The 16,106-nt window shown below is 45.9% G+C and overlaps 1 protein-coding gene across 1 annotated transcript in view; it reads left to right on the top strand.

The window, feature by feature from the left end:
* LOC144692089 (uncharacterized) overlaps window positions 1–16,106 on the top strand; it is a 981,581-nt gene that overhangs the window by 951,555 nt on the left and 13,920 nt on the right. The window contains exons 4-8 of the mRNA XM_078560618.1: window positions 228–332; window positions 11,016–11,055; window positions 12,033–12,094; window positions 14,151–14,198; window positions 14,287–14,322. Coding sequence (XP_078416744.1) covers window positions 228–332; window positions 11,016–11,055; window positions 12,033–12,094; window positions 14,151–14,198; window positions 14,287–14,322 — 291 coding nt within the window. The remainder of the gene's footprint in view (window positions 1–227; window positions 333–11,015; window positions 11,056–12,032; window positions 12,095–14,150; window positions 14,199–14,286; window positions 14,323–16,106) is intronic.

The following is a 16,106-nucleotide window of genomic DNA, read 5'->3' as shown; positions in this document are numbered from 1 at the left end:
TTAACATCTCAACCGAAATACGACACTTCTGATAACGTGACAGTGCAATTCATTACAGTATTGACTGTTCAGCCTGGATCAGGTACTCAAGTTGTGAAGCTTGAACCTATGGGTTTCTGACAGGGACAAGAGCAGCACCAACTGAAACAAGCTGGAGAATGGCTCAAGGGTGAAGACATCCTGAGTTTGAGATGTTGCTTATCAATGGTGTTCTTGCTGTTTTACAGTGACGTTGACTGATCCCACCTACAATAAATATTTGCTGCTCATTCCACTGCTGATTCTCCTGCCCATCCTCTTCATCATTTTCATCATCTTCATGAAGAAAGGAGGTGGGTGCTGTACAGGATGTGGTCGACTAAAACAAGATGGTTCTGTGCTTGAAACAACAACATATGATTGTCCTGGGTTATTTTTTTCCTCACCAATTTTACCCTTCTCCCTTCATTACCTGAAGATACCGACTTTGTATTTGGTGGTTTGGCCGGGGGGAGGTGCTGGTCTGTTTGATAATCGTCAGCCACTCTTAGGTACACGACTCAAGTATGAGCTTTCTGGTGTCAGAATGATTTTATGTTCCAGGTGATTCACAGACAGTCCCATTCGAACCCATTATATGTAACTCCAATGGACTTTCTACTCACACTCACTCTATAGAATCCCAATGGACCAATCCCTTTCCATTCACACCCACTGTACAGAAACCCAATGAAATAGAAAGGAAGATGCAATCCGACAGAAAGGGATTAACTCCCTTTCATAGTTTTAGCATTTAAATGAATAGAATCTGGACATGGTGTCAAAGATGGTTTGGGTAAGAGACTATACACTATACAGCGTCTCATGGTTGTATTTTTCTAAAGCTGACCTCCCCTTCAGGCCTCTGTGGTTGTTGCAATGTTCACTCATCTGTGTTGGGGAAACCCTGCAAGCCCTGTCTTTTCGCTAGCTGCTCAAATTGGACGTGCGAGATGCCTTGGGTACATTGTAGCTCACTGTTGTAATACACCTTTAAGGGATGGCAGCATGCCATCACTTCAAGGGAAGTGTGTCATCTGATCCAGCCTCAGTTTCTCTTCGGCCTGGAGCAGAACACACACGCACACAGCTCTGCAGCACTGTTCTCCTCAAGCTTTCTGTTCATGTGGGTCTGTTCACACGTGCCTAGAATTAATAAATGAATCCCATAATGTGTTTGCACAATCCCTTATGTGTGATTGGTGCTTCTGTATCATGATTACACACACAACAATCACAAGCTGCTGAGTTCAGTGATGTTGGTGTTGATGATCTGGAGTATTTAAAATTCTCATTCTTACATTCATGGCTGCTCCCTCCCTCTTGCTGTAACCGTTTTGAGCCATAGAACCCTCCACAAACTTTTTTCATTGCACTCCAGCCTCTTGTACATCTCCGTTCCCTTTACCCCGCCATTGGTAGCCATTTTCTGCTGTTTAGACCATAATCTCTGGAACCCTCTCCATAAACCTCTCCACCTCTTTGCCCCTTTCTCCTTTTTTAAGATTCTCCTTAAAACTGACCTCTTTGTCCAAGCTTTTGGTCGCCTGCTTTCATACCTCTTTCTGTGGCTCAGTGTCAAATGTGGTTGGGTAACGGTCCTGCAAAGTGCCCTATGTTATAGGCGCTATACAATTATAAGTTGTTGTTGTGGAACAAATCCGCTGCCCATCATCCAAATAGAGACAGCTGACGTTGATAAATTAAGGAAAGTCTTCACGACATTGACAGATGCGGATCTGGGTAAGAGCAACAAACTGTAGAATCTTGTGACTGCCATTATGGCTCTTGTTGTTTTGTGCTACGAGTAGCAATTCTCTTGCAAGAGTTGTGAGGAGGATGCAAGTAGGCTTCAGGGTGATTTAGACAAGTTGTGTGTGTGGCCAAACACACAGCAGATGCAGTATAACGTGGATAAATGTGAAGTTATACGCTCCGGTGTGAAAAACAGAAAGGCAGAGTTTTATTTAAATGGTGATATATTGGGAAATGTGGATGTACAAAGGGATCTGGGTGTCCTTGTACACCAGTCAATGAAAGTAAACAGGCAGGTGCAGCGAGCAATTAGGAAGGCAAATGGTATGTTGGCCTTCATTGCAAGAGGATTTGAGTTCAGAAGTAGGGATGTCTTACTGCAGTTATACAAGGCCTTGGTAAGACCACACCTGGAGTATTACAAAGAACAAAGAAAAGTACAGCACAGGAACAGGCCCTTCGGCCTTCCAAGCCTGCGCCAATCATATTGCCTGTCAAACTAAAACATTTTGCAATTCTGGGGTCCGTATCCCTCTATTCCTATCTTATTCATGTATTTGTCAAGCTGCCTCTTAAACACCACTATCGTACCTGCTTCCACCACCTCCTCTGGCAGCGAATTCCAGACACTCACTACCCTCTGCGTAAAAAACTTGCCCCGCACATCTCCTCTAAAGTTTTCTCCTCTCACCTTAAATGTATGTCCCCTAGTAATTGACTCTTCCAACCTGGGAAAAAAGCTTCTGACTATCTACTCTGTCCATGCCACTCATAATTTTGTAAACTTCTATCAAGTCGCCCCTCAATCTCCGTCGCTCTAGTGAGAACAGTCCGAGTTTCTCCAACCTCTCCTCATAGCTAATAACCTCCAGACCAGGCAGCATCCTGGTAAACCTCCTCTGCACCCTCTCCAACGCCTCCATATCCTTCTGGTAATGTGGCGGCCAGAATTGCACGCAATATTCCAAGTGTGGCCTAACCAAGGTTCTGTACAGCTGCAGCATGACTTCCCAGCTTTTATACTCAATACCCCTGCCGATGAAGGCAAGCATGCCATATGCCTTCCTGACTACCTTATCCACCTGCGTTGCCACTTTCAGTGACCTGTGGACCTGTACACCCAGATCCCTCTGCCCGTCGATGCCCTTAAGGGTTCTGCCATTTACTGTATAATTCCTACCTGTATTAGACCTTCCAAGATGCATTACCTCGCATTTGTCCAGATTAAACTCCATCTGCCATTTCTCCGCCCAAGTCTCCAACCGATCTACATCCCGTTGTATCCTTTGACAATCCTCTTCACTATCTGCAACTCCTCCAACCTTAGTGTTGTCTGCAAACTCACTAATTAGCCCAGTTACATTTTCCTCCAGATCAGTTACATATACCACAAACAGCAAAGGTCCCAGCATTGATCCCTACGAAACACCAATAGTCACAGCTCTCCATTCAGAAAAGCACCCTTTTACTGCTACCCTCTGTCTTCTATGACCAAGCCAACTCTGTATCCATCTTGCCAGCTCACCTCTGATCCCGTGCGACTTTATCTTCTGTACCAGTCTGCCATGAGGGACCTTGTCAAAGGCCTTACTGAAATCTATGTAGATAACATCCACTGCCCTTCCATCGTCGACCATCTTTGTCACTTCCTCGAAAAACTCGATCAAGTTAGTGAGACATGACCTCCCCTTCACGAAACCATGTTGCCTCTCACTAATACGCCCATTTGCTTCCAAATGGTAGTAAATCCTGTCACGAAGAATCTTCTCCAATAATTTCCCTACCACTGACGTAAGGCTCACCGGCCTGTAATTTCCTGAATTATCCCTGCTACCCTTTTTAAACAATGGAGCAACATTGGCCATTCTCCAGTCTTCTGGGACCTCACCCGTAGCCAGTGAGGCTACAAAGATTTCTGTCAAGGCCCCAGCAATCTCCTCCCTTGCCTCCCTCAGTACTCTGGGGTAGATCCCATCTGGCCCTGGGGACTTATCCACCTTAATATTCTTCAAGACGCCTAACATCTCCTCTTTTTTGATCTCAACATGATCCAGGCTATCTTCCCTAGACAAATCGACCGCTAAGTCTTTCCCTTTGGTGAATGCAGATGAGAAGTACTCATTTAGTATCTCTCCCATTTCTTCTGGCTCCACACACAGATTCCCACCTCTGTTCCTGAGTGGGCCTACCCTTTCCCTGGCTACCCTCTTGCTTTTTACGTATGTATAAAAGGCCTTGGGATTTTCCTTAATCTTGGTTACCAATGACTTTTCATGACCCCTTTTAGCCCTCCTGACTCCTTGTTTAAGCTTCTTCCTACTTTCTTTATATTCTCCACGGGCTTCATCTGTTCCTAGCCTTCTAGCCCTTACGCATGCTTCCCTTTTCTTTTTGACTAATCTCACAATATCCTTCGTTATCCAAGGTTCCTGAAATTTGCCATGCTTATCCTTCATCCTAGCAGGAACATGCGGTCCTGAATTCTTATCAACTGACGTTCGAAAGCTCCCCACACGTCAGTTGTTGATTTGCCCTCAAACATCCGCCTCCAGTCTAGATTCCTCAGGTTCTACCTAATATTGTTATAATTAGCCTTCCCCCAATTAAGCACCTTAACCCGAGGAATCTGTTATCCTTATCCACCAGTACCTTGAAACTTACTGAATTATGGTCAGTTTTGCCGAAATGCTCCCCTACTGAAACTTCAACCACCTGGCCGGGTTCATTCCCTAATACCAGGTCCAGTATTGCCCCTTCCCTAGTTGGACTATCTACATATTGTCTCAGGAAGCCCTTCTGGATGCACCTTACAAATTCTGCACCATTCAAACCCCTAGCACTAAGTGATTCCCACTCAATATAGGGAAAGTTAAAATCACCCACCATAACAATCCTATTGCTTTTACATCTTTCCAAAATCTGCCTACATTACATGCAGTTTTGGTCTCCCTACCTAAGAAAGAATATAATTGCCATAGAGGGAGTGCAGCGATGGTTCACTAGGCTGATGCCAGGGATGGCAGGACTGTCATATGAGGAGAGATTGGTTCGACTGGGCCTATGTTCACTAGAGTTTAGAAGAACGAGAGGAGATCTGATTGAAACATATAAAGTTCTAACAGGGTTAGACAGACTGGTTGCAGGGGGGATGTTTCCCCTGGTTGGGGAGTCTAGAACCAAGGGCCACAGTCTCAGGATACGGGGCAGGCCATTTAGGACTGAGATGAGGAAAACATTTCTTCACTCAGAGGGTGGTCAACCTGTGGAATTCTCTACCACAGAAGGCTGTGGAGGCCGGGTCACTGAGTATATTCAAGAAAGAAATGGATAATTCTTTGGATATTAGGGGCATCAAGGGATATGGAGAGAAAGTGGGAATATGGCGTTGAGATAGAGGATCATCCATGATCAGATTGAATGATGGAGCAGGCTCGAAGGGCCGAATGGCCCACTCCTGCTCCAGATTCTATGTTTCTATGTTCCCGTGAGGTGATGGTTATGACACCCTAAGAGATGTCGGTGTATTTGAACAACATCTTGAAAAGCGGTCTATGTACAAAAATTGTCTTTTCTGGAGATTTACTGGAATGGTACCAGGTTTGGGTCTTCAGTTACTTGGAGAGACTGGAGAGGCTGGAATTGTTCTCCTTAAAGCAGAGAATGTTAAGGAGAGCTTGAAAGGATGAATTCAAAGTCATGAAGAGTTTTGATAAAGTAGATATGGAGAAATTGTCCCCACTGGTAGAAGAGTCAGTAACCAGGGGACGCTGTTTTAAGTAATTTAGCAAAAGAGCCAGATGTGGCCTGAGACTTTTTTTCTGCATTGAGCTGTTCTGATCTGGAATGTATTGGTGATCTGTCCAAGGGCTCGTCATCTGCTCATTTCTCCATATCTCCCCATCTTGTGTTTTCCTCTTTGATTGCTTGGAGGAGCCTCCCATTGTCATTTTCAGCTTTGTTTTCATTCATTCACGGGATGTGGGCTTCACTGGCTGGGCCAGCATTTATTGCCCATCCTTAGTTGCCCTTGAGAAGATGGTGGTGAGCTGCCTTCTTGAACCGCTGCAGTCCATGTGGTGTGGGTACACTCACAGTGCTGTTAGGGAGGGAGTTCCAGGGTTTTGGCCCAGCGACAGTGAAGGAACAGCGATATATTTCCAAGTCAGGATGGTGAGTGACTTGGAGGGGAACTTCCAGGTGGTGTTCCCATCTATCTGCTGCCCTTGTCCTTCTAGGTGGTAGTGGTTGTGGTTTTGGAAGGTGCTGCCTAAGGAGATTTGGTGAATTCTTGCAGTGCATCTTGTAGATGGTACACACTATTGCTACTATGCGTCGATGATGAAGGGAGTGAATGTTTGTGGATGTGGTGCCAATCAAGTGGCTGCTTTGTCCTGGACAGTGTCCAGTTTCTTGAGCGTTGTGGGAGCTGCACTCATCCAGGCAAGTGGGGAGTATTCCATTACTTGTGCCTTGTAGATGGTGGACAGGCTTTGGGGAGTCAGGAGGTGAGTTACTCGCTGCAGGATTCATAGCCTCTGACCTGCTCTTGTAGCCACAGTATTTATATGGCTAGTTCAGTTCAGTTTCTGGTCAATGGTAACACCCAGGATGTTGATAGTGGAGGATGCAATGATGGTAATGCTATTGAACATTAAGGGGTGATGTTTGGATTCTCTCTTGTTGGAGATGGTCTTTGCCTGACATTTGTGTGGCACGAATGTTACTTGCCACTTGTCAGCCCAAGCCTGGATATTGTCCAGGTCTTGCTGTATTTGGACGTAGACTGCTTCAATATCTGAGGAGTTGCAAATGGTGCTGAACATTGTGCAATCATCAGCGAACATCCCCACTTCTGACCTTATGATGGAAGGAAGGTCATTGATGAAGCAGCTGAAGATGGTTGGGCCTAGGACACTACCCTAAGGAACTCATGCAGTGATGTCTTGGAGCAGAGATGACTGACCTCCATCAAACACAACCATCTTCCTTTGTGCTAGGTATGACTCCAACCAGCGGAGAGTTTCCCCCCGATTCCCATTGTCTCCAGTTTTGCTAGGGCTCCTTGATGCCACACTCTGTCAAATGCTGCTTTGATGTCAAGGGCAGTCACTCTCACCTCACCTCGGGAGTTCAGTTCTTTTGTCCATGTTTGAACCAAGGCTGTACTAAGGTCAGGACCTGAGTGGCCCTGGCAGAATCCAAACTGGGCATCAGTGAGCAGGTTATTGCTGAGCAAGTGCCTCTTGATAGCACTGTTGATGACCCTTTCCATTACTTTACTGATGATCGAGAGTAGACTGATGGGGCGGTAATTGGCCGGGTTGGATTTGTCCTTTTTGTGTACAGGACATAGCTGGGCAATTTTCCACATAGCCAGGTAGATGTCAGTGTTGTAGCTGTACTGGAACAGCTTTGCTTGGGGTGCGGCAAGTTCTGGAGCACAAGTCTTCAATACTATTGCTGGAATACTGTCAGGGTCCATAGCCTTTGCCATATCCAGTGCCTTCAGCTGTTTTTTGATATCACGTGGAGTGAATTGAATTGGCTGATGACTGGCATCTGTGTTGCTGGGGACCTCCAAGAAGGCCGAGATGGATCATCCACTTGGCACTTCTGGCTGAAGATTGTAGCAAATGCTTCAGCCTTATCTTTTGCACTGATGTGCTGGGCTCCTCCTTCATTGAGGATGGGGATATTTGTGGAAGCTCCTCCTCTAGTGAGTTATTTAATTGTCCACCACCATTCACGACTGGACATGGCAGGACTGCAGAGCTTAGATCTGATCCATTGGTCGTAGGATTGCTTAGCTCTGTCTATCACTTGCTGTTTATGCTGTTTGGCACGCAAGTAGTCCTGTGTTATAGCTTCACCAGGTTGACATCTCATTTTTAGGTATGCCTGGTGCTGCTCCTGGCATGCCTTCCTGCACCTTTCATTGAACCAGAATTGATCCTTTGGCTTGATGGTAATGGTAGAGAGGTGGATGTGCTGGGCCATGATTTCAGATTGTGTTCGAGTACAATTCTGCTGCTGCTGATGGCCCAAAGCGCCTCATGGATGCCCAGTCTTGAGTTGCGAGATCTGTTCGAAATCTTTCCCATTTAGCACGGTGGGTAGTGCCACACAACACGATGGAGGGTATCCTCAATGTGAAGGTGGGACTTTGTCTCCACAAGGACTATGCAGTGGTCACTCCTACCGATACTGTCATGGACAGATGCATCTGTGGCAGGCAGGTTGGTGAGGATGAAGCCAAATATGTTTTTCCCTCACCACCTGCAGACCCAGTCTAGCAGCTATGTCCTTTAGGACTCATCCAGCTCGCTCAGTAGTGGTGCTACCGAGCTTCTCCTGGTGATGGACATTGAAGTCCCCCACCCAGTGTACATTCTGTGCCCTGCCACCCTCAGTGCTTCCTCCAAGCGGTGTTCAACATGGAGGAGCAATGATTCATCAGCTGAGGGAGGGTGGAACATGGTAATCAGCAGGAGGTTTCCTTGCCCATGTTTGACCTGATGCCATGAGACTTTGTGGGGTCCGGAGTTGATGTTAGGATCTCCCAGGACAACACCCTCCTGACTGTATACCACTGTGCCTCCACCTCTGGTGGGTCTGTCCTGAATGGTGGGACAGGACGTACCCAGGGATGGTGATGGTGGAGTCTGGGCCATTATCTGTAAGATATGATTCTATGAGGATGACTTTGTCAGGTTGTTGCTTGACTAGTCTGTGGGGAAGCTCTCCCAATTTTGACACTAGCCTCCAGATGTTAGTAAGGGGGACTTTGCAGGATCGACAGGGCTGAGATTACCATTGTCGTTCCCGGTGCCTAGGTCGATGCCGAGTGATCCACCTGGTTTCAATCCTTTTTTGTGACTTTGTAGTGGGTTGTAACAACTGAGTGGTTTGCTAGGCCATTCCAGAGGGCATTTAAGAGTCACATGTGGCCAGACCAGGTAAGGATGACAGATTTCCTTCCTTAAAGAACACTAGTGAACCAAATGGGTATTTTACAACAATCGACAATGGTTTCATGGTCATCATTAGACTTTTAAATTCCAGATTTTTATTAAATTCAAATTCCATCATCTGCTGTGGCAGGATTCAAACCCAGATCCCCTGGGTCTCTGGATCACTTGTCCAGCGGCAATACCACTTCGCCATCACCTCCCCCATGTCTAATGTCATCATTCTCTTTCTCTCCCTTGGTCTCCATCCCTCTAATCTTCCTTCAATCACCTCCTTCAGCAAGCTCTTGGGCTTTCGGATGTGGCCAATCAAACCTTGTTGCCTTTTCTTGATGATATTCACTAACCATCTTTCCTCCTTCATCATCCTGAGAACTTCTTCGTTGTTCTTGTGTTCTCTCCAGCTGACCCACTCCATCCTTCTCCAGTACAACGTTTCACAACTTTCAATGTCTGTGTTTCTTACGGTCCATGTTTCAGCCCCACATAACAAGACACTCCAAATCATAGTCTTGATCATTCATTTCGTACAATCCCTACTCCTTCTTATACTGAGAAATTCTTTATGTTTGGTCAATTTTTGCCATTGCTGTTCTAGCTCTGATTTCTTTCTGGCAATGACCATCTTCTGACAAGATCCTTCCCAGGGATTTAAATTGGGGTACCCATTCCGGCTGTTCACCATTTACCTCTGCTTTCTCACCATCATTTCTTCCAATCTTCATAACTCTCATCTTTTTTACACTAAGTTTTATTCTGTAGGCTTTCACCATTTTGTTCATTCTATCCATTAGATCTTCCTGCTGTGCTAGCCACAAGGACCTGGTCACCTGTAAATCTCACCCCCTTCACCAATTAGCCTCCTACTGAGACACCTCACTGTTATTCATTTACTGCTTTATTTTCATACCTTCCATATTAATGTTAAAGAACAATGATGATGATAGACAGCCTTATCTCACCCTGCACGTGATTACTCTAGGCTCACTTTTTCCAAATAGTGTCCTGATTGTTTCAGCCAATCAGCCCTACGTACTGAGCTACAAGTATTCTTTTATCCCTTAAGTTAACTCTGATTGCCCCAGCATTTTCAACAGCTTTTGTCAGTTCACCTGGCTGAAAGCTTTTTCATAATCCACAAAGCAGGTGTACACTTCTTGCTGGTATTCTATGCTTCTTCCACTTCGCACTTTCATTACTGTTATGGTCTCTAGTTCTGCAGCCCTTCCTAAAATTACATTGCTTACAGTCAACAAAATGCTTTAGTGTCCAACCTATTTGCTAAGATCTTTTACATTACCTTGGTGCTTGTGTAATCAAAAGTGACAGCGCAGTGCCCTTCACATTGTGTGATATTTGCCTTCATTCCCACTGGGACCATTGTGCTCCTCAAGAAGTCTTCCAGCCATTCTCCCGTTGAGTCCATCTCCTTACAGATGCTAATCAATTCTCATGTTGCCTTCTCTCCAAGCCCTTTTATTATTTCTGTGGGACTTCCATCACATCCTTCTGCTTTTCCTGGTTTCTGTTCTTTTATTCTGTTCTTTTCCAAATTTCATACTCCAGAACATCAGCTCCTAAATTATCCTTGGAAATGCCTTTGATGTCTCTGGGTCTAGTTTTGTTGGCTTGCCATCTTTGTCAAGTAAATCTTTGATGTACTTTTTCCATCTATTCTTTACTGCGCCAGCTTCTACAAGCAGTAATCTGGAATGCACTACCTGAAATGGCAGTGAAAGCGGATTCATTAATAGCTTTCAAAAGGAAATTGGATAAATATGGCAAAAAATATATTTACTGGGTTATGAGGAAAGGCCAAGGGAATGGGACTAATTGGAAAGCTGTTCCAAAAGAGCCAGCATAGGCACGTTGGGCCAAATGGCCTCCTTCTGTGCTGTAAGCTTCTTTGATTCTTCTGAAACGAACCAGCTTTTTAACAGAATCACAGAAACAGGAGTGGGCAAGGAAAATAGATAAGAATAAATATAGAGAGAACTGGTCGAAAAACAATGATAAGCGCGTTGTGTTTTTTGCTCAGTGTTGGATGGGATTCCTGCTATTGGTAATCTGGATTGGTCAATAATTGATATTGGACTGGGCTATGTAGGGCACTCTTGAGTAAGAGAGTTTAGGCATATCAAACCCTAGACATATACGTAATTGGGCGATTTTTATCCATCGATGAATTGGGATGGTTCTTCCACTGGGGGAGACAATGAAGCACATTTTGCAATAAATAATCTAAACGTTTATGAATTGTTTTTATCTCTTTAGGGTGTTCAAGGCTAAAAGGATGCACCAGATCTTTGAAAAGGTAGGATGATCGGTTATTGATACATGCGAGGTAGCAGATATATTCTGGTTCAGGGTGGAATTGAACATCTCTTGCTCACAGACAAGAGTGCAGCTCGCTGGTGATTAACTGCTAGCATGGTAATCCTTTTCAAACACTGGCTGTGGGGGAAAGTGATCTAAATAGGCTGAGAGATGAATGAAAGATTAATCATTACTGAGTAAAATCTGCCAGTTGCCAGAGACTTATAAACCCCTGACTCCAGATTCACCTGCAATCTCCCTTCCACCAAATTAACCTGCAGTTCATCCCAGTATAAAAATGAAGATCTTGCTCATGTTTACCACTGTGGACACTTGGAGTTGCAACGAATGCTTTCTGGAGGGAAAGACTTTACTAGATTGAAATATTATCACTTGCAGTGAATACTTGAGAATAATGTGGAAGTATTTGATTTTGTAGTACTTTTACATCCTGTTATTTTCTCCCTTCCCCTTCAAGGAGCAGAATTTCCAATGGTCTCCCGGTCATTCCCCGTTTTCCAAGCTTTCTGCAGCTCTGCCACCAAAGTTACGAAAGATGGCCTCGAGAAACCCTGGCAAGAATTTCACTCGTACCTCCAATACCCTCCCTCCCTAACCTGAATCTAGTGACTGAAAGATAACCAGAACTGCCTGGAATCACTTGTTACTGCGATTTTTGCTGGTTTCTGCAGCCTCCCTGGTGTTGCAGCTGCTGACGACACCCTGGGTTCCGTGTGCCAGTCACACTAGGTGCCAAGCGTAGACTGTGAGCGATGGGCGAGCTATTCAACTGTGCCAAGCCTGATTGCATCCACCGTCATGATCATCTGCAATTTGTAGCAGGGTTCAGTTGATTAACTGTGTTCATCACCCTCAGAAAACTGTTCTCTGTACAACATGAGCAAGTGGTGGATGTCACCAGGGTTTACACTGTTAGCTTCCTCTGAATATTTTTGTTCCTTGTGTATTTTTCAGGAAGGATCCAGGTTCATCCATGACTGCCAGGACTGATCAGGCCCACCAGAAGTCTGCACCAGGTACTGACTGAACTTCAATGGCTGGATCAAAGTCTATTCGAACAGTGTAACCAGAGAGTTTAAGGAATATCGACAAATAGGAAATACTGGACAGATATTTAGGAGCAGATTGTCGCCTTCACTGTCTGGGCGATAATCTGATGAGACAGACCGTTTGTAGAACAGTCAGTCTGCATGCTGACTGCGTGCTTTTGCACCAGCCTAGGAAGATTGGGTGTCGGTCACCCAAAATGACTCCCAGTAACTGGTGGTGGTGGGGGGAAGCAGCAATAATTCAAGGCTCATCACACCATCTCCTGCTCACTTCACACGACATTCTCCTACTCGAACGGATACTTTCTCTGAAAACTGGGGAAGCTTCTTCCCTTCCTACACCACGTGGACTGCAGCGGTTCAGAAGGCAGCTCACCACCACTTTCTCAAGGGCATCTAGGGATGGGCAATTAAATACTGGCCCAGCCAGCAAAGCCCACACCTGATGAATGAATTAAAAAAAAAATCCCATCCAGCCTAATCCCGCTCTCCCTCTCACTCCACACACCGTTTACTATCCCACATAGTCTAATCCTACTCTCCTGCTCACTTCCCATACCCTGCAATAGATTTTCTGTATTTGTTCATGGCATGTGGGCATTGCTGGCTAAATCAGCATTTATTGCCCATCCCTCGACCTTTGTTCAAAGGGTATTTTTTTTAAAGAGTCAACCACATTGCTGTGGGTCTGGAGTCACATGTAGGCCAGACCAAGTGAGGACAGCAGATTTCCTTCCCTAAAGGAACTTAGTGAACCAGATGGGTTTTTATGACAATTGACCATGGTTTCATGGTCACCATCATACCTTTAATTCCAAATTTTTTTTATTGGATTCAAATTTCACCATCTGCTTGGGTGGAATTTGAACCGGGGTACCCAGGGCATTACCCTGGGTCTTTGGAATACTAGTCCAGTGATAATACCACTATGCCACCACCTCCCTCCAATATGCCACCCAGTCGAATCCCACTCACCCCCTCACTCCACATACCCTACAATATCTCATCCCGTCTATTCCCACTCTGCCTCTCACCCTACACACCCTGCAATATCCCACCCAGCCTAATCCGACTCTCCTGCTCACTCCACATACTCTACAATACCCCACCCAGTCTAATCTGACTCTCCTGCTCACTCCACATACCCTACAATATCCATCCAATCTAATCTCACTCTTCCCCCCCCACCCCACATACCCTACGATATTCCACCCAGTCTAATCCCACTCTCCCCCTCACTCCTTGTGATATAGGAAACACAACAGCCAATTTGTCTCCAGCAAGGTCCCATGAACAGGATGTGTTCAAACCAGTTAACCTGTCTCTTTTAGTGATGTTGATTGAGGGATGACTGTGGACAAGAACACCAGGGTGAACTGCTCTCTTCTTCTTTGAAATAATCACAGAATCACAGTGCAGAAGAGGCCCTTCGGCCCATCGAGTCTGCACTGACACGTGAGAAACACCTGACCTACCTACCTAATCCCATTTACCATCACTCGGCCCATAGCCTTGAATGTTATGACGTGCCAAGTGCTCACCCAGGTACTTTTTAAAGGATGTGAGGCAACCCGCCTCCACCACCCTCCCCAGGCAGCGCATTCCAGACCGTCACCACCCTCTGGGTAAAAAAGCTTTTCCTCGTATTCCCCCTAAACCTCCTGCCCCTCACCTTGAACTTATGCCCCCTTGTGACTGACCCTTCAACTAAGGGTAATAGCTGTTCCCTATCCACACCCCTCATAATCATCATGGTCATGTAATTTTTCACATTCACCTGAGAGGGCAGGCAGGACCTGTGTTTAATGTCTTACCTGAAAGATAGCACCTCTGACAGTGCAGCACCCCATCAGGGCTGCACTGAAGTGTGAGCTAGATTTAGTGTTGAAGTCTCTGGAGTGGGGGGATTGAACCCACAACCTTCTGACTCAGAGAGGTCTGTGCTGTCCACTGAGCCAATGCTGATATCTAAGGACAAATATGTCAGATGAATGGCACTGTTTCATACCTGTTTGTGTTACAGAGCAAGGCGATTCCAGCACCTACGCCGAGATTGACAGTAGCAGAACAGGTACGCTGCATCTTAATGGTTTACTGTTGTTATTTGGTATTCAGACTCTATCCTCCCACCAACAGAAGTTTTTGTTTTGTTTTTATAGGTGGCAAGAGATTCACAATTAGTGCTTCAGAAGACTGTGAGTTAATGTTTACTTTTATATTGAGAAAAAAATGTAGTTTCAAATCTCTCCCACTCCCCCATATCCTTAAAAGCTGACTTGTTTGTGAGTCTGGTAACCTAAGCAGAGCTTGGTGGATGTTGCAATGGGAGAGCGTTCCGCTCCCAAGGTTCATGCCTGTCCCACCATCGGAAATTCATCTCAAATGAGAGCTCCCAGTTCAGCCTTGAGTGACCATGAACTCTCCCCTTAGGAACTGCTTCATAAAGTGGATCCCAGCCAGCACCACACCCTCAGCATGGGCTTGTGAAGTGAAGGCCATGACTGGCCAGCTTGATTGAATCTTTTCAGGAGGTAGCCAGGAGGGTGGATGGGATCAGCACAGTTTGAGGTAGCCCACGTGGATCTTAGCAAGGCTTTTGACAAGGTTCCACGTGGCAAACTGGTGAGAAAATTAAAAGCTCATAGGATCTAAGGGAGGGTGGCAGATTGGATGCAAAACTGCCTTAATGGCAGGAAGCAAAGTGTTATGGTCGATGGGTAGTTTTGGGCGACTGCAGCAAGTGTTGGTTGCTGGAGGAACTCCGGCTCAGAATTGATGAGCTGGAGTCTGAGCTCCGGACGCTGCGGCACATCCGGGAGGGGGAGAGTTACCTGGACGCTTTGTTTCAGGAGGCGGTCACACCCGGTAGATTAAGTACCTCAAGTCCGGTCAGTGGTCAGGGTCAGCAGGGTGTGACTGCAAGTGAGGCAGGTAGAGGGATCCTGTGTTCAGGAACAGAGGAGCCTCAGCTCTTGACCTTGTCCAACAGGAATGAGGTACTTGCTCCCTGTGTGGATGAGGAAGAGGGCTGTAGGGAGGATGAGCCAGCTGACCACGGCACCGTGGCACAGGAGGCCATTCAAGAGGGGGGAGCAAAAAGACAAGTGGTGGTTGTAGGAGATTCTATAATTGGGGGAATTGAAAGCATCCTTTGTAAGCAGGATTGAGAGTCCCGCATGGTATGTTGCCTGCCCGGTGCCAGGGTGAGGGACATCTCTGACCGGCTTGAAAGGATATTGGAGAGGGAGGGGAAGAATCCAGTTGTTGTGGTCCACGTCGGGACAAATAACATAGGTAAGACTAGGAAAGAGGACCTGTTTGGGGATTATCAGGAACGAGGAACTAAATTAAAGAACAGGTCCTCAAGGGTTATAATCTCCGGATTACTAACCGAGCCACGTGCAAATTGGCATAGGGACGCGAGAATAAGGGAAGTAAACACGTGGCTAAAGGAGTGGTGCTGGAAAGAGGGGTTCCATTTCGTGGGGCACTGGCATCAGTATTGGAACAGGAGGGATCTGTACCATTGGGACGGTCTCCACCTGAACTGATCTGGGACCAATGTTCTGGCGAAAAGGGTAAATAGGGTGGTCAACAGGACTTTAAACTAGAAAGTGGGGGGGAAGGGAAGGGTAGAACTCCTAGAAGTATGACTAATGGGAAACAAAGCAGCAGGTTAGCGTGTGGGGGGGGTGGATTCAAGTTCATGGAAAATTATGAAAAAACTGAAAAGAAAGGAGAGCCCAGGAGAGGCTATTAATGTCTCCAGAACGCAAAATAGGACAGAGAGTTTGGAAAGGGCTAGGAATCTAACTTCAAGCACATCAGATAAAGGGACGACAATGAGAAAGGGGACAGGAAATACAGGACTGAAGGTGTTGTATCTGAATGCACACAGTATATGAAATAAGGTAAATGAGCTTGTGGCGCAGATTGAAATTGGCAGGTATGATGTGGTGGGCATCACGGAGACATGGCT

This window comes from Cetorhinus maximus, chromosome 2 (assembly GCF_964194155.1).
Source record: "Cetorhinus maximus chromosome 2, sCetMax3.hap1.1, whole genome shotgun sequence".
NCBI classification, from domain to species: domain Eukaryota; kingdom Metazoa; phylum Chordata; class Chondrichthyes; order Lamniformes; family Cetorhinidae; genus Cetorhinus; species Cetorhinus maximus.
Note: the sequence above shows the minus strand (reverse complement) of the source record. Positions and strands in the feature narration are given on the sequence as shown.